The sequence below is a fragment of the Anabrus simplex genome, chromosome 7 (genome assembly GCF_040414725.1).
Source record: "Anabrus simplex isolate iqAnaSimp1 chromosome 7, ASM4041472v1, whole genome shotgun sequence".
NCBI classification, from domain to species: domain Eukaryota; kingdom Metazoa; phylum Arthropoda; class Insecta; order Orthoptera; family Tettigoniidae; genus Anabrus; species Anabrus simplex.
Genome location: NC_090271.1, coordinates 143,186,520 through 143,211,033, shown reverse-complemented (window position 1 = coordinate 143,211,033; position 24,514 = coordinate 143,186,520). Strand labels below are relative to the sequence as shown.

At 40.3% G+C, this 24,514-nt stretch overlaps 1 protein-coding gene across 1 annotated transcript in view; it reads right to left on the bottom strand.

Moving 5' to 3' along the window:
* Window positions 1-215: 215 nt before the first annotated feature.
* The window catches only part of Spase25 (Signal peptidase complex subunit Spase25), a 43,628-nt gene continuing 19,329 nt past the window's right edge, over window positions 216-24,514 (bottom strand). Inside the window, exons 3-5 of the mRNA XM_067151361.2 lie at window positions 21,651-21,784; window positions 14,065-14,226; window positions 216-748 (exon numbers count right to left, since the gene is read on the bottom strand). Of these exons, the coding sequence (XP_067007462.1) occupies window positions 562-748; window positions 14,065-14,226; window positions 21,651-21,784 (483 nt within the window). The 3' untranslated portion in view covers window positions 216-561. The remainder of the gene's footprint in view (window positions 749-14,064; window positions 14,227-21,650; window positions 21,785-24,514) is intronic.

Below are 24,514 nucleotides of genomic sequence, written 5' to 3'. Positions count from 1 at the left end.
CCTATGAACATCAACTACTAGATATATTTTTACTCTTGGAGACCTCCACATGTAAATACTGAACAATGATATAAATTTTAAGTCTAAAAACTTAAGAAGGTACGAGCTGAATGTTTGCTTCATTTTACCTGCGGTATTATGCGGCAGACTGACATGATGAAAAAACAAACCTGTACTTGTTAGTAAAACAAAAAAAAACAAAGGATAAGGAAATATTCTAGTTTATAAATACTGTATATTTCAATAAAATATGAGTCAAGAGATCAAACAGGTGATGTGAAACCTTGATTTCTGACACATTGGCAACAATATACTGCTTATGTGTAATAGCAGAAATGTAAATATCCAATCTATCAACCACAACGTTGATATATGAATAATACAATTTCTTTCTCAGTTTTGTACAAATTGTACCAATTTGAAGACTGGATGAATCAAATGGAGGTGATACTCAACACACCATATATCACCATCGACAAAATGTGCACTTATATTTCAAGAAACAAAGAGACCAAATACTGCCAATCTTGTCCACCTCAATCCAGTCTTGATACACTAATGCTACTTCTCCTTGCGATCAGACAGCAGACTGTTGTGTAGTTTGCTGATTTCAGGCTCCAGCAACTCATAAACCAGGGTGCCATTCTCATCAATGAAGTTAGCAACTGTTCTAACTAAAGTAGCCTCTCTCACTGCCCCTGTTTTACCATCCTTACATGTAAGTATAAGGTGATATTTATCATCATACCTGTAAGAATAAGAATAAAAGGAAATTAGGAACTACAAGTTAATATTCTCAAAAGGAACACTATATACAGTGCATATGCAAGGGTTTGAGTATAAAGGAGTAGCAATTCTGAAATCATAACACTACAGTATTAAAGTTGAAATTGGTTTATACATAACCTACTTCTAGATAGTTCCTTGCACTTTGTATTTTTACAATTTTCTTTACATCACACTGAGACAGGTAGGTCTACAGCAACGATGGGATAGAACATGGCTAGAAGTGGGAAGGAAGCAACTGTGGACTTAATTAAGATACAGCTTCAGCATTTGCCTCATATGAAAATGGGAAACCAAGGAGTATCATCTTCAGGGCTGCTGGCAGTTAGGTTTGAACCCATTATCTCCCGAATGCAAACTGATAGCTATGTGACCCAAATCATGCAGCAACTTGCTCTGTGCATTCCTTGTACAATTACCTTTTGGTACTGTTGAAACTTTAAAATAATGCTCTCTTGACATTGAAACATTTAACTGGCCATGGCTGGCTGAGGTAAATAGAGACTTTCACGTCCCTTGAGGTTTATTGATCACAATACAAAATGCCAAGCTAATTGGAAATTGATGCCTCTAGAAAGAAAATGGAAGTGTTTTACAGATGTTACGTCAATTCAAGGGATTACAACTCTCTGTCCAGCTTTATCTCCATTTATTATTTCCGAATCTAAACCATTTTTGTACACACTTCTTAGAATTAGGCTCCAATCTGGTTCCGTTTAAGAGCCGTTGAGAAACATTCCAATTTCTAAGGAGCATAACTATGGCTCCAATTTTTCGAATAAGAATACATGGAAGCAAAGCATAATTCCAAGGAATTCAAGAATATGTGAGAAATTGAAGTAACTAGTGTATGGTTTTGAACTACTGAGTATAAGCCCAATGACTTTCAAATTAATTAAGAATGGCAACTTTCAAGAAAATGATGACATTTTGCACAAGTGACAGTCTTGCTGTAAATTTCTATCGCATTATCATAATGTGCTAAAATTCTGGCTGGTATTTCAATAACATTTGATCAGTCACCGTTACAAATTTCTCGCAAAAAAATCAGCTATTTCCATTTTCTTTGTGATTTTGTCCAAATATTTTTATGAAGAAGAGTCAAAGAGGAGAGTATTTAATACAATTACAGTATTTACGCGAATAATCCCTGGACCCTAACTTTAGGAAGGCTGATTTTGAAAAAAAATGCCAACATTGACACAAATAAAACCCGCACCCCAATTTCGTGCCTCAATTTTTAAAAAATATGCGGGTATTATTCGCGTAAATACGGTATAAATAAACAATTCTTTGGTGATAAGGATGTGGCAAAACAGGCAAAACCATCATGAAATCTACCCCAAGAACAAGAATTTTCCCACCAGAATGAATGGAATGTTGTTACATATTTTAGAAGACAATTCACACACATTAATGAATGACTATTGCCACTGGGGATTTATCCTAGGGACCACTGCTAATCAAATATCATCAGCTGCCTTGGGATTTAATTTTAATCCAGACACCAAACTCATTTATATTTAGAGGAATACTGAATGCAATGTGCACTGTTCAACGACTAGGCAGCAAAACAGTGATTATTCCTGTCCACAAAGTACAGCTGACCACGAAGTCATCTGACTGCGCACGCATGCCTACCCCCTACCACTTCCCCTATTGAGCCACCTGATCAGAGTTCTCACGGTATAGACAGCCATGAAGTACTGGCGAGCACCTTAACCAATAAGAATGTAACATTTTTCTTCAATAATTTAAAAATATGTGGGAAGTAATGTTTATACTTTTAAAGACGCACTACAAATCTACAAGCCAAGAGCTTATATCTGAATGCTTTATGATGTCAATTGGTTGAGCCGTTCTCTCAAACTCTGTGTCACAACAATCAACCTAGTGTTATAAATATGACATTACAGTACAATGAAATTATAAATTTACCCATTCAGTGTGTGCAGTGGCCTCCACTACATGTCTTGGTAGATGTGCTAGTTACCAAGTGATGAGCCCAAATTGGCACACCGGGACGAAATGCTGGCAACCAAGAACGAGTTAGCTGGAAATTTTGTCATTAGAATTATAAATTTACACATTCAGGACAATCATTTCAAGTTCCCTATGGTAATCGAAAACTATATCAATGGATACCATTGAGGATGTCAAGAAGGGACTTAGTGGAGTTACAGGACGATGTCTGACAAAAGTTGCTGCATGAATTTCATGCATTTATGGGGAAAAAATTCAGGATATTCCACTTTCACTGCAGTCTGCAAGATCCTGAATGGAGAAGAACAAGATCCTCCATGGTCTTAGGAAAGTTCTACGCCTTGAAATTTGCTCCAACATCATTCTGCGACAAAGAAGTCACTATCAGCTTATAAGCAGATATGCACTGACCAGAGACATTCAATAACCCTATCAAGCTTGAAAAATATTTGGCACTACACTGAACATCAAAATAATGTAAGAATAAACATCTCCCATTCTCAACGCATGCTATAATTTGATTTAATGATTGAGACGTTAGTGTCTACATGTATTGGAGCTTCACTAAAAAACCTAACCTAGATCTGCCTACTTTCAATACTGCATATTATTTTCCTAATGTCTGGCTCCATGGCTAAATGGTTAGCGTGCTGGCCTTTGGTCACAGGGGTCCCGGGTTTAATTTCCGGCAGGGTCGGGAATTTTAACTAGCATTGGTTAATTTCGCTGGCACGGGACTGGGTGTATGTGTCGTCATCATAATTTCACCCTCATCACGACACGCAGGTCGCCTATGGGAGAAAATCGAAAGACCTGCATCTGGCGAGCCGAACATGTCCTCAGACACTCCCGGCACTTAAAGCCATACGCCATTTCATTTTCCTAATATGACATTTTGATACATGTTTTGCCTATTTTTGTTACAAAAATATGTACACATTGCACACCCTGATATTACATAAAAATTTTAGCCCTAGTTATAACTAAACCACCGTCTTCTTTTTCACCTTATCCCACTCAGGTGGGGTCAGCTTTTCTGGCAACTTTTCTCCAGTAACTTTGATCTTGTTACTCTATTTTCATCAGCACTGGTACTATTCAGGTCCTTCCTGACGCAGGTTTTCTGTCTTAATTTAGGTCTGCCCAGAGCTGGCTGGCCGCCTACTGTCTGCCTCTCCACTCTGTGCAGTACATAATCTGTTAGTCTTCACTGAAGGTGACCGAACCATCTCAGTTGATTTTCCCTCAATTTCTCAGAGACTGATGTTACTGTCAGAGATTGGCAAATAGTGTCGTTAGGAATTTTATCTACTCCACCAGCCTATCACAGCATCTTCATTAAAGCCATAAGAAGTTTTGGCTCCGGTTTGCAAGCTATCTCCAATTCGGGTCTCAGAAATTGTTTAACCTAATGAGCGAATTCCACAATGTCCAAAAATGGAACTTAGATGCGAAAATTGTGATTTTTTTGCGATTTGTCAGAAATTATTAAATGCAAATATTTGCCAAGCGCTACGCCTCTCCTGCCATGGTAGCCATGTTTATAACATCATAGTTCATCCCTTCAACCTGTGGAAGGTCAGCCATGATGAAACTATGTCGTCACGAGCCAACATCATCTGACATTTAAATGTACATAAAAACACAAACTAAGGACCCCATGGGTTACAGCAGAAAATGAGCACATCACAAAATGCATACTGAAGACAAATTCACCACATAAATCACAATGAACCACTAAAGTACTGGAATTTAATAACAAAGGAAGAAAACATCAGAGATCGCTTCAATACTGCTCGAGTGCCCGATCAGTATGGAGCAATTTACAGTTCCCAATTTACGAACGCGGGTGCATGTTTAGGAATAGGAAATGCATGTACGAACGATATGAAACGGTATGTGACGCAGAGATGAGGAGAAATCCTTCCGTTATGCTTGCCAGGGACCCACCAACCCACCCAAAAAAGTGTTATTACCCACACAGAAAACAGAGGCTACACAGTAGCAAAAATAGGAAGTAGTGTGCTCAAATGGTATTCACAGAAGGTTATTTAGGTATACATTGCACGTACTACCGGCATCGACTGCAAAGTCAGCCAGTATTAATTGGAAAGCGCTCTAGGTTAGTTGCATCTCACTTTGATATGCAATTAAACACCTAAAACGCACATAAATCCACCTTGAATGTACGAATCATTCCATAATTTGTTAACTACATAATACTGCACAATGTGCATATACGAGCCATTAATTAAATAAATATAAGTTGAATCGACAGTAATGACACAACTATCATGACCCTGTTGTAATTGCTGCAGGTAACCGTTTCGCCATCGTCGATCTACACGTGCATGAGAAGTACCAACCTAACGAACGTACCCAATTGGAGATTGCCTTCGACACCTAACGCCAATTCTTACCTGTGACGAAGAAAGTAAATCATATGATTACATTTGTACTTGAAAACTGCACAATGGTTATTCGCCACGGTTATGCATCTTTTCAATAATCCATTACGACCCACGCATATGTGTATATTTAGATTAACCCAAGCTCATAAGGACCACAGGTGTTATGCCCCTTCCTTCCACGAGGAAGGTTTGGCGGCCCTTGCTAACGTCACATTCTCGCAGGTGTACCATGTGCTGTCTACAGAGGTACAGGAGAGTGGTGTGACATCTTACTTATAACGTCACTATAATTTTTCTTGTCCACAGTGAAATGTTAAATAATTAAATTAGTCGTGCATGCGCAGTAGCGAAAATTCAGGACTTAGTTTTCGGATATTAATTCCCAGCCTCTCTACCACCCTATGACGTCAGGTACGATGTTATCACCCCACAGGCAAAAAGTAAACATGGTCGGCCGCCATGTGCTTACCTCGTTATATATAGTGTCCTCTTCAGGTAATAGTAAAAAAAACCTAGTATTTTCGCACCTTTACTCCTTTGTACTGTAATGAACATATCTAATAGCATTTGATGACACCTACAAGTCAACTGGAGATAGTCTGCTTGTATACCGTATCCAAAGTTTCGGTTCATCTTTATTCTTTGCAGCCCAGCACTCCAAACCATATAGAATGGCTGGATGGATAACCATTTTGTAGATTTTGCTCTTCAGGTGAAGAGAGACCTTTCTATCACATAGAACCACCAGTCACTGCTCGCCACTTCACCCAGCTGCAGTTGACCCAACTTGTAATATCTCTGTCAATGTCTGCATTATCCTGTATCACTGATCCAAGATATTTGAGGTATTGGTTTTTGCTACCTCCTCATTCCCAATTTTTTAACCAGCCTACCCATCAAGATCACTCATGAAAAAGTTACAGTAGAGATAGCACATTTTAGTCCTGCTTATCTTGAGCCCATTTTTAACATCTTGCCAAGTGTTCAGCCTCTGCTGTAGTGTACGTAAGCTTTCACCCACAAGCACTACAACATCTAAAAACAGCATGTTCCACAGGGCCACATTCTGAATGTGTTTTGTTAATTCATCCATGACAATGATAAAGAGGTATGGGCTGAGAGCTGACCCCTGATGCAGGCCCAGCTTAACTGCAAATTCTTCTGTAGTTCCACACTTCTCAGAGTCGTCTGGCTTCTTTGGTACATATCTTAAATCAACCTGATATACTGATAACGGATCCTTTTCTTTTTCAATGCCCACCAGAGAAGATCACGTGGCACACTATCATAGGCCTTCTCAAGATCTATGAAGACCATATTGAGATCTTTCCTACATAATCGGTATTTCTCCATCAACATCCTGAGAGTGAAGATGGTGTCAGTTGTGGTTCTACCAGGCATAAACCCAAACTAATTTTCTGTTATCTGGGTCTCTTCCCTTAGTCTCCCCTCAATGACCCTCACCCAAAGTTTCAAGGTATGGCTCAGAAACTGGATCCTCCTGTAATTTTCACAATCCTGATCATCCCCTTTGTTTTTATATATTGGCATAACGGCACTTTTCCATTACCCAGGAATCTTCCCACTATTTATGATCTTACTGAAGAGAGTAGTGAACCATTGAATCCCCTCCTCCTCATGACTTTCATCCCTCAATCGGTAAGTCATCACGTCCTGAAGTTCCCTGGCCTTCATGCTCTTCATATAGCCCTTTCAACTTGTACAAAAGTAACAGGACGTATTAGGCCTTGATTATCTGGAAAATCATCACAGGGTTCTCAGTTAGCAGTGGTGGAAATATGACTTCCAGTGCCCCTTTATTTTATCCTCCTTAGTCAAAACAATGTTATTTTCACCTTTAATGCACCTTACGTGCATTATATTCCTTTTAGAGCTTTCCCATGCCTTAACAAGCCTAAATATCTCCTCTTCACCGTTTTGTTTCTGGTTTTTCCAGTAGCAGGGAATAGCAATACTAACAGGCTTTCTTAGCTTCTCTTTTGGCTTCCTTATACTTAGAGTGATCCTGGGAGTCTTCTGACATCTGCCAGTTCTTGAAGCATATTCTCTTTTCTTGAACTGCCTGTTGCACTTCCTCAGACCATCACCAGGTTTCCTTTCACATAATGGCTTCTCAATTTGTTTGACCAAGGATTCTTTTGGCAGATTCTCTAACAACTTAGGACAAATGGCACCACTGCTGCTCCGCATCTGTAGCTTCATGTTGATGACACTGCAAAACATCCAAGTTGCAAACATCTTCTCGGATTCTAGTCACTAAGTCACCCTGTAGTCTCCACCATTTTGTTCTTACTGGCAGCGTATAGCCTTCAGTCCGGAAATTCTCCTTAGTTTGATGTCAGCAACTAGGAGTCTATGTTGAGCAGTAAGACATTCCCCACGGATAACTTTCCTATTTTTGACATTTCATAATGTTTCCCTTCTGGCTCAAATACAATCACTGTGGCACTTCTCCACTTTGATACATATATATAGTCATATTTTTTCTGGGAAAAGATATTCAGCAAAGCAAGATCATATGCTTGGGCTGTGAATCTGGTCTTCATTTCTTGTAGCATATCCAAACCCTCAACAGGTCTTCAACGAGTGGAGTATTCTGGAGGACACCATAACTACCAACTTGTGGAGCATACATAGTAATGATGTTCGAAGTCTCATTACGTACCATGAGTTTGATGGCCAAGATTCTGTCATTCACTCTCTCTCTACTTCTACTAGTTCTTTTATATTTTGATCTAGCACAATTCCAATACCATTCCTCCTGTTAGTATTTCCCATATAAACAAGCTTAAATGTTCTTTGATGATGAAACTTCCCATTTGGTTTCCCAAATGCATGCGATGTTTATTTTCTGCTTTGCTAGGGTCACAAAGAGCTCATAACTCATCCCTGTTATGGATCCAATATTCTAAGTGGCAATTCTGATATTCTGGACATGCATCTTTAGTCTCACGCGTTCAGAGTTGTGAAGTAGCCCTTGGCCATTTCACATAGCCTTCAGGTGAGAAAACTGTGCGTCACTCCCAGCGTATGTCCCAGCCTTTTCCGATAAAACCTTCAAAGTGCTATCCCTATTTCTGATGTGGCAAGAATATTTTATAGCCAGCTGTCTGCCTGACACTAAGCAAGACTATTCATCCCCTTGACCTGGACGCTGGCATTGGCTTGCAACTGTGGAAGCTCATCCATCACCTGTGTTGTGAATAGATGGGGAATAAGTTACATATACCTTACGTTGCACACTGTTTTATTCAACCACATTATTTACAAGATAGCTACCGCTCAGAGAGCAGGATGTACAAAGATATGTCACCCCTGAAAGTAGTATAGTCTATCTTTTCCCCAACATCCTCCCCACCCTGGTCAACCTCCAGAGGTATGACCAGCCGAAGAGGCCTTACAATGCGAGCGCCGTCCGTCTGGGAGAGCACAACTGTCCATGCGTGTCCATCTCGTCCATGACGTAACTCCACGAGATAGATGATCTGCAGGGTTGTCAGATCCTGGGCAGTGTCGCCATTGCGATGGTGTTGTATAAGATTGGATCTCCGTCACGCGGTTACAGACGAAGGTCTTCCATTGATTTGGATTACCACGTATCCAATCTAAGGTCACAGTAGAATCTGTCCATAAGATTGCTTGAGAGACGTCACAGTCAGTTGCTTTGCTGTAATATCGTAGAAGTCGTGCTCCTACTAACGCTGCTAGGAGTTCAAGGCGTGGTAGGGCTACTTTCTTCACTGGAGCTAGTCTTGATTTACTGCAGGCTAAGTGAACTTGTACAGCACCCTCATTAGCTGTACGGATGTACAGGGCTGCCCCGTAGGCTCGCTGAGAAGCGTCACAAAAAACGTGGATTTGGGTATTTACCTCGCTTGAGATATGAACCCAACGAGGTATGCGTACTTGTGAGAGATGAGAGTTGATATCCATATTTGCCACTGAGCAGCAAGATCGGAAGGTAGCAGTTCATTCCAGTGAACTCCTCGACACCAGGTATCCTGAAATATTCGCTTCCCGATGAGTGATACCGGTGTTAACAAGCCAAGTGGGTCGTAAAAGCTGCTTGCGATCTTCAAAATCTGTCGTTTCGTCATCGGTCCATCTGAAATTTTGCGCAGGATTTCGTCCGTATTTATCGAAAAACAATCGCTTGAAGTGCACCAGTTCATGCCTAGAACTTGGATCTGTAGTATACTGTCTCTTCCTTCTGCCTTCCAGATGTCCCGCAGCTCAACCGAATTAGTAGCCCATTTTGCGAGGGGAAGGCTAATGATCTTCATCAAGGCGGTGAGTTCATAGTAAATCGTGATCACTTTAGATGTCATCACTCGTTCCAATAAGGATGTCGTCCATGAAGGTGTTGCTGTTGATCAATGGTGCAGTGTTTGGAAATGCTAGTCGGTGTTTGTCAGCATGTTCCCTGATAGTTGCAGAGAGTAGGAATGGGCTGCAGGTTAGCCCAAAGGGAAGCCAAGCGAAACGGTATGTAACGATGTCATTCGTAGTGTGATAGTGTCCTCCTCCGTCCTGAGTCACTCTGTACCACAGAAATCTGGTAAGGTCTCTGTCTTTCTCATCGAGGACTAGCTGAAGGAATGCCTGTTGTATATCCGCGGTGACTGCACGTCGGTAAAGTCTGAAACGCAGGAGAATGGCGAGGGTCTCTGGCAAGAGATTAGGTCCCATTTCGAGCATGTCATTCAGAGAGGTTGCATTAGCCTGATGAGCCGAGGCATCGAATACTATTCTCCACTTGGTCGTCTCACACTTCTCTTTCTTTACGGCTTGATGTGGGAGGTAGTACATGACGTCAATCGCTCTCGTCGTATCCACTTCTTCCACTTGTTGTTTCTGAATGTAGCTCAACATCTGGAGGCAGTACATCTGGTTGAAGTCGTCATTGTTTTGTAGTCTCCTCTCAAGGTTCTTCAAGCGAGCTTCTGCATTCTGTAGGTTATGGGGTAGTTCGAGGATATCTCGCTTCTTCGGTAAAGAGACTACACGTCGCTTATCTTTGATGTGAAAAGATGATCTGAATTCCTCAAGAATTCTTGACTCCTTGTTGTTCAGTGGGCGTTCTTGTTCAGCAGTGATGCCAATAGTTTCCAGGTCCCAAAATCTTCTGAACTCGTTATCCGAGTACGACTGCTTCAAGTTGATATGATTGACAGTGGCTGCGTACGCGTGCATTCCGGATCTGTCCCCGCTGTGGATCCAGCCAACTGTGGAAGGAACCAGTACAAGTGATGGGGAGATACGCAGTGGTGGACTGTCTCTAATTATTTTCCAGTAGTGATCACTACCGATAAGGATTTTAACGGGGAGGTCTTCATGTGAGGGGGTTTTAGGATCTGCCAACTGCAGCTTCCGAGCGTGTGCCAATACCGTGACGTCTTGTGGAGCACATGGTTGCGGCAAGAGAACGTGAGAACTTTCGAAACCAGAAAGAGAAATAGTAATGTTCGTCCAGGCTCCTTTCAAATTAAATCGAACAAGTTTCCGCTCGTTTGAAGTCGTTGGGTTTGACTCAAATGCACATACAGTTAGTTCTTGTTGCCTGATTACCTCCAGCTGAAGATCATCTACCAGTGATTTGGCGATAAAGCTTGACGTTGCATCGAGAACACAGCGAGTGAGTCTGCTTAAACCCGTTGGACCAGTAATCCACACCTGAGCTGTTTGCAAATAAGTAAAACCAGGGGACGTAACATTTACCCTTCCTACGGCAGTTTGAGAAGGCGGACTAGATAAAGTCTTCTCATTCTCGTCACAGATTGTCCTATGGTGTGATTTCTTACAGTTGGTACACTGTGCTTTACCTTTCTTGCTGCACTTTGAAATGGTGTGCCCACGATTTAAACAAAGAAAACAATGGTTAGTTGACTTCAGTTTCTGGATACGATCGTGTATGGTAGTTATCGTTCTGCAGTCTTGATCCCAATGACCCCGTTGTTCACAGAATACGCAGAATGGATCATTAGATTGTTTAGTGTTTTTCGTGGGGCCCCTTTGCTCTAGAATGAACTTGAAATGCGCCTGTAGTTGGTAAGACACTACTAGAGTTTAGGGGCTCTCCTCGAATCTTCTGTGTGACAAGAGCACCTTCCACTTCTAGAAAATCCATTAATTGTATGATGTCACACTCCGGGATCTCGTTTCATTTGGAATGAATTATCCACCGAGTACAAATGTCGTCAGGAAAGGCTCGGAGAATTTTTGGAGCTAGCATTCGCCCATATCCGTTGACATTTTCGCCTAGGGCCTGTAATGAACGGATGCGCCGGTTACATTCTATGTAGGTAGAATTCAGTGATTCAGGTGAAAATTGTTATGGATTTAATTTCTTCCAAATAATCGATGTGCACCTGAATAATTCTGCTTTTATTTCCGTACCGTGCCATTAGTATCTTTCTCGTGTCTTCGTACGTAGATGCAGTCACAGCGATACCGTTGACAACCATCTTAGGCATTCCTTCGAGGTAGCTGCGCAGGAAAATGTGCTTGCTTATTGTCGAGAGGGTAGGATTTTTATCTACAGATGATTCAAATTGTTCCCAGAAGGGCATCCAAGTTTCTATGTCGCCTGCGAAGGGTTGTACTCTAATAGTTGGAAGCTTAACAGTGCGAGTCATTGCTCCGTCAGACGTAGGAGGGGGGTACTGTTCAATGCCAGTTCCGCAGTGGTAGTGGAAAGTTTATTTTCTATCTCCAAACTAGCCTTTTGAATTCCACGTTTTGCTTTGTCAATATAATCATCGCAGGTAGATACGTCAGAATTAAACACTGAATCTGACAGAAGATCGTGAATTGAGTCGTCCAGTTGCGTTAAATGTGATAAAGATTCCTGGAGTCTGTCTCGGTAATACTGGTAATCATTAAGGGATGTGTCTCTCGTGAAGCTGTCAATAGCCGTGAGGAACCGAGTAACGTTATTCCTTTCTCTAGTTCTCTTTCTTTTCAAGTTGTGAATTGTCGCGGTCGAATCAGCAGGTCGAGTGGCGGTCCCTTCTGTAGTTGCCATAATGGCCATGTAAATCCTGAGTGACAGCTGCTCGGTCGCTGAGTCTGTTGTTTACGTGAGTAGTACACCGTAGTGGCCCGCAGAGTGCGTCCTTCTCTTGAAGTCCAAAGAGTCTCGTCGTGTAATACAACGTAGCTGAGTTTTTGCTGCTAGATGGCAGCACGTGTCACAAGCATGCTGTTGGAAGTGCCTAGTGTGGTAGTTGTTTGATAACAAATGACATGCAAAATGACTATCCGATATGACGATAGGTTATGAAGTTTATGGTTAACAAACAATTTCTATCAGTCATGCGAAAACTTCAAATGTTCATGTTAACCTTCCGTATTCCTCAAAATATTCCCCAAGTATTGTAGTGTAAAAAGTATAGTCATCCGTTGGTAATTTCCGTCAATGGCCGCCTTCTTTCGTGAGATCTAGTGATGGTTTCCAAGGTCACTTCAATTCACTGCACTTCACATCGTATTTTCGTGTAATACTGCGTAATACCTGTCTTCTTGTATGTGGTCCGTATATTGAACAGAAATGCTCCCGGGTTTCGGCACAAAAATAAATGTTGTGAATAGATGGGGAATAAGTTACATATACCTTATGTTGCACACTGTTTTATTCAACTACATTATTTACAAGATGGCTACAGCTCAGAGAGCAGGATGTACAAAGATATGTCACTCTTGAAAGTAGTATAGTCTTTATCTTTTCATACCGAATCCCCAACAACCTGTCCTACTGTTAACTTGCATAAGGGACCATCTTAGCATCACATTCGGGTGGTTAACACTGACAACAAGCAGAAATTCTGTGGACCCTCACTCCGATCTTTCCGAAGAAGCTCCATAGGACATGCATTTATGTGGTGTTTCCTCCACAAAGGTTTCAGTAAACCTCCTACGGGAGAACACCTCCGCCTGTAGCCGTTGGTTCCCCCTTAGGTTGTAAGGTTTGGTAAAAAATGGCTGCCCAACACTTGGCCAGAGAGTTGAAGGTAGTAGCATCCAGTGTCACATATGGTAGCAGGATTGCTCCTGACCCAACTAAGGGTTAACTAAACCACCGTCATTCTACAATAATTCTGTATACTATAGTAAAACTTGACAAAAATGAACAAAACAAATTATGTGCCATGTGATTGTTTAACTATGTTAGTTAAAATCTGCCGACCATTCATTCAATCACAGTACAGCAGGCATGTCAAACAGTGCCCACAGTAAGACATTGCACAACCTAGAAATGACCTTGCACATGTGCAGGTAAAACTTCTCCTCTCTAGGCGGGAGGGAGGGGAGTTGAACTGACAGATTCGCTCACACCAGGGATGAGTAAACCAGATTTCTTTGTGCAAAAGAAAGATCCTAGACAAGAGCGGTAAGAGAAAAGGTTACGGCAGAACTGACCCGGAATGGCAGCACTGTTTTTAAGTTGCGAACATGAAGGAGAAGCTCAGTGCTCAGTGTGTAAAAAGCTTGTCTGCAAAAATTTGGGACTGGAATTTCTGGACGGTTGATCCGGGAAATCGTTTCTTCGAGGAACGGAAAATGCGGGACTTTTACGTGATTTAATTACGATGCTCGCGGGACCACGTAATTTGAACGCATATTCCGGGAAAACGTATTTTCCGGGAACGGATAATCAAGGTCCCACTGTAGTTATAACCACACCGCAACATCATTTCTTGTTATCCATCTTTATAGTACTTTCTTTCTACTAGTCTACAAAAACTTCCTAGAATTTTGCCACTGTTCTTCCATCATAACAAAGTTACAATAGAATCAATATTTGTTAAGCAACTGAATCCATGATATTAAGATACAAAGGAGGAAATACTACCTTGATACTTACTTCTTTAAGAAGGAGCTGGCTTCCCATACATTATCAGGACTGAAGCCACTTTGATCTTTCTGAATCGCCACCACAAAGATTCCTTTTTCCTTGTAAGTGGTGTATAATGTGAGGATACCCATCATAACAAAGTATGTAGAAACACAGAATATCAACACGGGTCTGTAAAACAAAATTACAGATGATTAGATGCACATACAGTAAAATGATTTCAGGATCTTTATGATCACCAGTCTCAAATACACTAGATTTCAATACTATCTTTCAGGTCCTAGCATTTATATACAGGGCTCCAACTTCCTTCTCACTCTCATCATATACAGAAAACTCAATGAAGGCGAGAATATAGAACCATATGACTATCAATGAAGCATGTATAACAAGCAAAGGGAATTTAATATTAAGTATCAGGAGAGTTCCTGGATTTGAAATAAGTTTAGTACTGCAGAATTTGTTTCAACTAAAATGAAAATGTCAAAAGAAAACAACATTTAACAATAGCAGCCTGCAATTAAACACCAGCCATGTATGGAATAAGATTAACCCCAGAATGGTATTCAATCACTGGCCTAATCCCATCTTATTTCAGAACATTATTTGTAAACTAGCTGTACCCACCGCTGAAGGGACTACCAGTTAACACGTGCATGATATTTTTGTCCACTCCTCACACTATTCCCCAGAATATGAATCGCAAACATTGGCGTGCCTCTACCTGTCAGCGGCTAGTCGTGACGTTCATGCTTCCCTGCTCTGTGACCGTTTGCAGTTACATTTTTTTTGCACGATTGCTGATCTACATGTAATCTCTTCCTTCCAGTACAAAAAAGCGAAGTATCAGATTAACCCATTCCGCTACAATGACAGGTACAGCCGTCAAGAGTTCCACATTCATTAACATGCAATGGCGGGTACAACCGTCCCTGTGTACTCAAGTCGGAAATATGTCTGTCTGACTACAGATTTCTTTCTGTAGTGATGATGTACTTTAGAATTACGTTCCTAGATAGTTCTAGCATGTTTACATGCCAATTGTTATTATCCAAAGGCTATTTTGTCAATGTTTATTTTGCTTCTAAAATTGGTCATCTTGTTCAAGAAATGAATGCTACCATGGAGAAAGATGTTGTGTAAACATCGCGAGGAGGAAGAGGAAAGAATTCTGCAATTTCCGCTTGATAGCGGTGATGAATATATCTCAGAATTATCTGATAGTAGTTTTAGCAGTGATAGTGCATCTGAAAACTGTGACTCTGCTCGTGAAAGTGATAGTGAGGATGAAGATAATTTCGTACATAACCTCACCGCATCGAACAATTGAAAATAGAGTCTGGCCAGTAATTTTCCGAAAGGCAATGCATGTGCAGTTGTTCGGGAGCTAAATACTGTAGTCAGGAGGTGTCTGGGTGATAATGCTACAGAATATGACGTGAGTCAGTTTCTTACTGACACTTTTTAGGAGGGAATTTGCAAGGAAACCAATGCCTGTGCAAATAAAATAATAGATTCTGTTGAAAACAACCCAATAAAAAAGAAGTCTTAAGATGAAGCTCACTGACTCCCAGTCAATGTAGATGAGCTTAAAGCTCTTTGTATATTGATGTCACAAAGAAATCAACACCACAAAGTTATTGGAATAAAAGGGTTGTGGACTCCTCTATACTTGGAGAAACAATATCCTACAGAAGATTTGCAGCAATATCAAGATATCTACAATTTGCCACAGATTCACAAGAAACAGAAAAATTGAGAAAAATAAGACCAATAAATGACCATATCTTGGACAGATTTCAGAAAGTTTACACTCCCAGTGAAAAAGTAGTTATTGACGAAAGCCTCATGAAGTTCTGAGGTAGATTAGGTTACATCCAGTACAATCCTTCAAAAAGGGCACAATTTGGACTGAAAATCTACCAAGTATGTGAGCCTAAGAGTGCATATTGTTGGAACTTCAAGATTTATACAGGAAGAGAAAACCAGGATGTGGGTAGGGCAGGGAAAGAATGCAGCTGCTAACAAGTGAAAAGGTAGTGCTTAAACTCTGCGAAGAATTACTTGGTGCTTGGAGAACAATATACATGGACAATTGGTATACTTCTACATTATCCAGGCTCTTGTTGGAGAGGGACACTAATGCAATTGGAACAGTGCGACCGAACAAAGTTCATCCCACCTTCCTTCAAGTCCACAAGTTTGAAGAAAGGCGAACTCACATTCGCCTCTTCCAAGGGTATCTTAAATATAAAATGGATCGACAAGAAGCCTGTGCACATGATGTCAACAGTACATGCTACACCACACTTCGTAGAGGTTGAAAAGATGTATGGCCAAGGTAAAAAGGAATTAAAGCCAAACACTGTAGTGGACTACAATTCAGGAAAGGTTGGCATGGATTCGCATGACCAGCGCTTAGCATCTTACCCTCTCATGCACAGGTATGTAAAAGGGTACAAGAAATTGTACTTCAACATGCTGGATGTGTCATTGCTGAATTCTAGCTACATACATGACACGCTGAGCAGGAGGAGAAAGAGAATGAGCTTTTCATCATTCCAAGTCAACGCTGCAGAGCAAAATCTAGAAGATGTCACCCTTCCTGATTACGCCACTAAAGGACGTCCATCTCAAGGTAGCACGCCAATTAGACTACAGGGAAGGCACTGGGGTAATTTTTCTGAAAAGATGGTTCCTACAGCAAGTAAATCAGCCTCATCAAGGAGATGTAAGCCTGTTTCGAGTGTGGAATCCGGAAGGAATCTTGCTTCGAGTGCAACAAATGCAAAGTTGCCCTCCACATGGATGAATGTTTCAAGGTGTACCATACCTTAAAAGACTTCAGTTAATTGTAGTAAGTTAAACTCTAACCCAAAATGTTGTTAGTTTGATGCAGTATGCTTTTGTAACCATTTTAGCATCCATAACATAAAATGTAGGGAAAAAAACACATTCCAAGGTACATTTTTCAAGGAAAATATTTGCATGGGAATGCGTTTAAAAACACTGAAAAACACACAGAATATATAAAACATGCAAATGAAACAGGACACTTTAAGAAAATCATGAGTTTCTGGTGAAATTTTTGTTTTGAAGAGCAACACCAATGTCCCTCAGCTGTTATATCATGTAACGTTATTTAGTGAAGAAAATGTTAAGTTAAACAATGTTGTTTTGTTCAAGTTGTAGCTGTAGGAACCAGTCAATCTTGAGTACTGTGACTTATAGTGAGTGAATGTATTTAACAAACTTGAAAACTGGCTGAGGGAGACAGCTATAAAACAGAATTGTGGAACACAGTGGCCCAGTAGATGTTTGTAGGCTATTAATATGGATCAATTGTATGTCTTCCAGGACAGAGAGTGGGGTGGAGGGGAAGTGGAAAGGGGATGTAGAAGTGGTGAGAGGCTGGAAGGGATACTGGAGCTTCTGTTCGTATTAACACATTGATGACTGGCACCGAACGGATAGTTCAAGACTCCAAGAAAGAAATTACACTGCTACACTCAAACTACTGTAACTCTAAATGTATTCAAGATATCGACCTCAAACATGGAACATGTAGTCACTAGGTAGCTTCGTAGTCTGTGCGTTGTGATACTTTTCAAAGGAATACCATTTGTGGCTCCATTCAATAGTCTTTGCAAGCACACTGTAGTATGAATGCCGTGTTTGCACCATTCGTATACTCATTGTTTTCAAGTACGCAAGGATTTCTTGTTACAGCTAATCCTCGTTTAATGTTAGCCATTAATCATTAGAAATATCTAATTCACTGTCACTAGGTACCTATCATAACCGATCTGTACACAATTACGCTGTGCCATGTTGACATCTGCACGGATGTTCCAGGGAATATCTCTACATACATGAAGGTTTAAAGAACAAAAGATGCAGCAATAATTTATATTCTATGACTACGTCATTCAGAACTCAATCTTGCCCACAATTTCATCAATAATCAGAAAATACAAGGTGCATAAAAGCGAGAACTCTTGTAGCCCGTCACCTACTGTCGGCTGTCATCTACCGTCAGCTGAGAAACTGCGAGAATTCTCAAGGCTCATCGCCCATGTAGCACATAGATAATGAATCTGCATATAAATGTTGAAATAGTGTGTCATTGTATAGGGCACACTGCCATGGGCGCACCATCTTCTACAATGATTCTTGATGTGTAAGAACACCCGTGTATATACAAAGCTTTCACGGCTACAAAGATCTTACAATAAAAAACTACATCGACACTAAAATCTACAATCCCTCTACTCCACGACAGGATTGAGAGTACTTAAAATTATAGCCAACGGATAGCACAACAAACTAGAAACGATACCTGTGCATAAAAACGGAGATCTTTGGGGCCCGTCGACAACCGCTGCCCGCAGTACGACGGAGATCTCCGGGACCGGTCGTCAATGTGTTAAATTTGTATTTATTATGGACTGGAATGATTACATCAGATAAAATGTCATGTTGTTGGTCTCTGTAGGTTTTTTTGTTGTTGTGTTACGTTAGTGATTTCTTTTTTCAATGCTACAAATTACTGCAAACTCATGAAAACTTGATCTTTTGTAGTCATTTGTATCTTTTCAAGTTGCCCTTTTGCTGAGACGTATGTCTGTCAGCATTCCCATGGATAGAGCATAACAAATGCACTGAGCATTCCACGCCTCTCATTCTGAATGGCCCATTCCAATTTCTGTCAAAACTTTATCAAAGATCAAACCTCACAGGTAGCGGGAGAAAGAATATGAGCCGCCATTTCGAGCCACTGCTGCTGTGCTAGACACCAGGCGGAACTTGCCCAGCCGGTATGTGATTGCTGTCATAGACCTGTCACACATGCTCATATTTCCTGGCTAAATACATTTGTTAACTTTACAACAAAATAAATAAGGAAACTTAATTTTTGGATGGCCTATGTGCATAGCATCTAACAAAGTTGTGACGTCTCCAAGCAGAGGCTTCTGTTACACAGTAGATTCTTCCTTTTCAGAAAGCTAGCGCAAGCCATTTCCATTCGTACATGGATCTCCAAATTCAGGTCCAAGTCCTAAGTACAGTAATCCAGCTTTGTTAAAACTCTAGATTCCTTAATTATTTATAGTATTAGGATTGTGGAAGAACCTGTCAGTAACTACTTATTGTAATTTTTGTAAGGGACGTACTGTATACAAACAATGTGTCAAATTTTCTCAAAGCAGAATGTGTATAAAGTAGAAACTTGGCCAATGTGAACAAAATTTATGATCCCTGAGCACCTGGTATGCCCCTGCATGTTACTGTATATTAAGCAGAATTTGTTCAATGTGGAAACAGAACTAAATTATTGAGATAATTATTCAAAACTTAAGCTTTTGCCATATAATTTTGGTACACCTGGTAGCACAGGCATGACGCTAGAAATATTTCGTCTGGAGGTGAGATAAGGGTTTTATTATGTTGGTCTAATGGGATCTGGGTTTTCTAAGTTCCTCGAAAAAAATAACTCCTAATTTCCTGCCTGTTGCGTTGGTGAAGCAACTCGATTCTCTTTCCTTTTGCTTTCCTTTTCCTTGTGTACTGTATTTGACCAAAAAATTTATGTCAAATCTGAAGTTTACTGTATTTTGCTGTATTTGAGCCCATTTCTCATGAAAACAGTTTAGAAATAAAGACAGGATGAAGTGTAAGAAGAATGGTCATTAAAACTGAATGTAAAGGTGAAGGTTATAGAACTGAGTGATAAGGAAAAGGTGTCCATGCATGAAATGATGCTGTATTTCGGATGTGGAAAAAACTCAGGTTTATGAGAACACACAATGCCAAATTACTACGCAGTAGATGGGGAGGGCAATGGATCAATGAAGAGGCTAAAAAAACAGACAACAAAGAAATCAACAATTTAGACTGAGAATGGTTCATCAATACTCGTTCAAAAAACCTTCTGGTTAGTGAGCCTATGCTACATAATGAGGTTCATGCTGTTGCCAATCACTCTGTAATACCAACTTTAAACCATCCACTGAGTGGCTGGACAGTTTCAAATAAAGCACAATATAGTATGGAACAAAGTTTGTGGGGATTCAAAAAACTTGGATGGAACTGTAGTGGCTGAGTGGAATTAGAAGCTGCACAACTTAGCTTCTGGCTACACGCGCGCGCGCACACACACACACTACATATTTTGACACTGATGTGCAAAATAATTTCCCAAGTTCAATGAGGGAAGGGTCTACAGCAGGGGTGAAAATAAGCAAACACCCACATGTCAGAAACTATTTCCAGAGGCCCCTGAGACTCCATTAACATGGGCGACAGAATTTAAAATGAAATCGACAAGAATATCAGGTTCTACAATGAATGTTTCAAATTTATGAAATTTCGTATTACTTTACGATGTCTACTATACAATTTTAACTCTACGAGTTTGGCCTGAACTTGCTATTTTAGATGTGGTATCAGATACATTACATTATTTTCCCCACCTGGAATCTTGGTTCACCAGTGAACGTGTACTGGAGCAAGCAAACAGACAACATTGCGTTGTTTGTATACAATGGTCGGCCATCACTCATTTGTGATCTTTGTTTAATAAAATTATGTATAACAAATTTGTTTCAGTAACCAGTGGTACATCAAATCAAATAAATATTTTGTCCTTCTTGCGAAGACTAAATATTTCCAAACAAAAAGTAAACACTGAAGGTAGCAGTGTATCAAATGTAGATGTGCCATGTAACATTTCTCATGTTAGTGTTTCCAACAAGCAGAGTACACAAATCGTCAATAAATAGATGGAATGCATCCAGGCGACACCAGACGAGAGTACTCCACCTGCAACGCAGTTAGGCCTAACAAAAGGTGAGAAACATTTTAGGCCTAGACAGGTGCAAGACATGTGATTCGAGAAATTTCATTAGCTTGAAAACAAATTAACCCTTCAAAACGGGTTTCTCAAGAAATCATGCCCGCCTTGCTCTAAGCTGTCAATGAGGTAAGAAACAGGGGCCTGTAGTTTCTTTTTTTGGTGAGGCTCTAAATATTCTGTAATTTGCACCCTTGGTTTATACGTAAACGAAAGGCACTAAGCACCAAACTACAATATTCTGAACAAGAGATATAAGTGACAAACAATTTGGTCCCTGACACACAATTTTAAAACTTCATGTTATATTAATATTTTAATTTACAAAATACAGTATTCTGAATATTAAGTTTTTAATAAAGTCCAATCATAATTGCAAATAGATTAAACAATATTATTTCTATCTACTATGACCTGCTAATCAACTCTGTCATTAGGAAAATGAGATTTTACAAACATGTATACAAAACTTTACCATTTTCCAGTAAAATGTTATTAAAATGCTAACTTTTTACAATATAATATAATCAGTAGGCCTATTCCTTCCTATAAAACAGAATTTGGATTTATCAGTCCTCTAATTTTTATAACTTGCATAAATATCTATGCATCTTTCATTTTGAGAATGTGAGAAATGACCATAAATCAAACAATGGACATTTCCATTTTAATGCGCGTAACAGAATCCTGGGAGAAACAAAAAATCTTGATATGTATAGAAACCAACAAGGCCATAACTTACCTTGACTGTGGAAATGGGTACAAGTAATCCCACAGTAATGCAAACATGGCAACTCCAACAGCAATGCCACACATGACGAGCCGACCATCCATAAGGGCAAAATTCTCCACATAATTGAATTTTTTAGTCAAAACCTAGGCAGAAAATTAGTAGAGTTATACCAGTGAGACTGTTCAATCCATTGACAAAATATCAAAAAGAGGAACCTATGAAGGAGGATAGGAACACACAAAGAATTCAATGACAGGTCAATGTGAGTAGAGGGAGCAAAGGAAAGGGCAAACATGAGAACACAGGATCACTCCAGCCTGAGAAGAAACACAGTAGATCCAGAGAAATCAGGATTGAGGGTGGCAATGTGTTAGGATGTGGAATTCATTCTTGACCTTTCATGTTTTTAAAACATGGATGATTGTTGTTTAAACAGGCCCAAGATCTAGGTCATCGGCTCCTAATGGTACGAAATGTAATGACATTTTTAAAGTTCAAAATCATCCACTGACCAGAATTCAAAACGTGGTGACGAAGAATAAATGGGTGAATATGAATTCAAAACCCTCAGTGGATCCAACCTGCAATGCCCCACATTCCCAGAAACTGACCTGAATCAATGACGCTTGTTGTCTAAAGGGGCCCAAAACCCAGATCATCGGCCCTTCATATTGGTACTTATCACTAGTAAAGTAGAACCATGGTATTTGTCATGTTGCGGTACTAAACAAAAGTAGCATAGACTCGCGGCATTCCAGATTATGGTACTACTCGCAGGTAATGTAATACGCACATGTAACGCAGAACTATGGTGTTTCTCACATTGCAGCACCACTTACACACAATGCAAACCTATGGTGTTCCTCACATAGGTACTAATCACAGGGACTCTTACTATCCCATGGTGTTCTTCACATAGTGGGTACTAATCATAGGCAACGCAGACCCAAGGTGTCGCTCATATAGTGGTACTAATCACAGGCAACGCCCAGACCAGTGGCATTTCTCACATAATGGTACTAATTACAGGCAACGTAAACCCGTGGCGTTCCGCATGTAGTGGTACTAATCACGGGTACTGTAAAACCCATCCTGATACACACACTGTTGCTATTAATCGCACAACTATTGTATACCTAACATAGTGGTACTACTCGCAAGTAAAGGCGACCCATGGTGTTCAGCACATGATGGTACTAATTACAAGCAGTCTCATGGTCCTAATTTGATCATTCCTTGGTCACTCCTTTTAGTCGCCTCTTACGACAGGCAGGGGATACCGTGGGTGTATTCTTTGTGTGCGTCCCCCCACCCACAGGGGGTTGTGTATTTGGTCCGCGAGAGCTATTTTATTTCGCTGAAGTCCGCCAGTAAGCCAGTTAAGATTCCCCTATCCACCACCTGAGAGTATCACATCTCACCCTGCTACACCAGCGTAGTAGGTTCATGGTTTTTACATCAACAACCTCCTGTGCTTAGTGCATGCAAAGTCTGATAGCTGTATGCCTCTGATATATGTTCAGTATTTGTATTGAACCCTTTAAACTCCACTATCCCTATCTAATGTTATCTACTCAACTCTTATTTAACGGACAGCTGTAGAAGTGAACATACAAAGGTAATCCCAAAAATAAAGTCTCCTACTTTTTATAAATACATAGACCTGTTTATTTCTACAATGGTTTACATCATTTTACAGCTTGAACATTTAGCTATCTTTCTACATAATCACCATTTTGGTCAATGCATTTTTGTAGAGGCTGTGACAGTTTTTGTACGCCCATGTCATAACAGATCGCCGTCATGCTGTTTAGGAAGATGTGAGCGGCGCTACGGGAAACCTCAGGAACCAAAGCGCAGAAATCATGCAGGGTGATCCGCCGATCTTCACGCATGATTTGCTCAACCTTCACAACTGTCTCGATGGAAATTGACAGTCTCCCACTCTTTTGTTCATTCGTCATGAATTCCAGTCCGACCGGCTGCAAACCCTCAACACCACTTACGAACATTTTTCACATCCATGCACGACTCACCATACACTTCCGACAATTGGCGATGGATTTCAATCGGTTCAGTACCTTTTGCATTCAAAAACCTAATAACTACGCGCACTTTGCACATGGCGGTAACATCCAACGGGAGCTCCATTCTCAACGGCTGCCAAGCCAAGACTGAGTGCCTCAGTGTGGTGTGCGCAGGTTTATATGCAAGCGCGGGAAGCATTCTTCACAATATTATGACCAACAGCCACACAAACAGAGTTCTGTATTTCTAAAAAAATAGGAGACCTTATTTTTGGGATTACCCTCGTACAACATTACACAAAATCTAATTATTAGGGCTCGGATGTTTAGGAAAAGTATATTTTTTCTTTGTCTCTATTTTCTTGCCTGATTGGATTTTGGTGCAAATCAGGTGATTATAGTCACAATTAAGTGATTTTTATTTGTCATAATAATGCATATTTTGGCTATTTTTTGTCATAAGGTTATATTTTGAGCTATTTTCGTAAAAACATCATATTTCGGCGGTTTGGCGACAACTGTAGCTGTGCAAAGTAATCGTCAGTGTAATATGGAAACTTTAAAATTTGCTTAATCGAAGTGATGGTTTTCGCTGTGTGTTCTTAGAGGAGAATATACCAGTACATTTCAAGATGAGTGCATACTGGACAGCAGTGATTTAATATTATTTAAATATGCACCAAAAACATCTTGTGACGTGGAAAGGAGCTTCCCTTCTTAAAGAATGTGTTAAGTGATAATCAGAGATCTTTTGCGCCTGATGCTTTGAAGATGAATCTTGTCATACACTTCAATACCACCCGCGGAGAAAAATGAAAAACTTATAAGAATTTGCACTGTATGCCG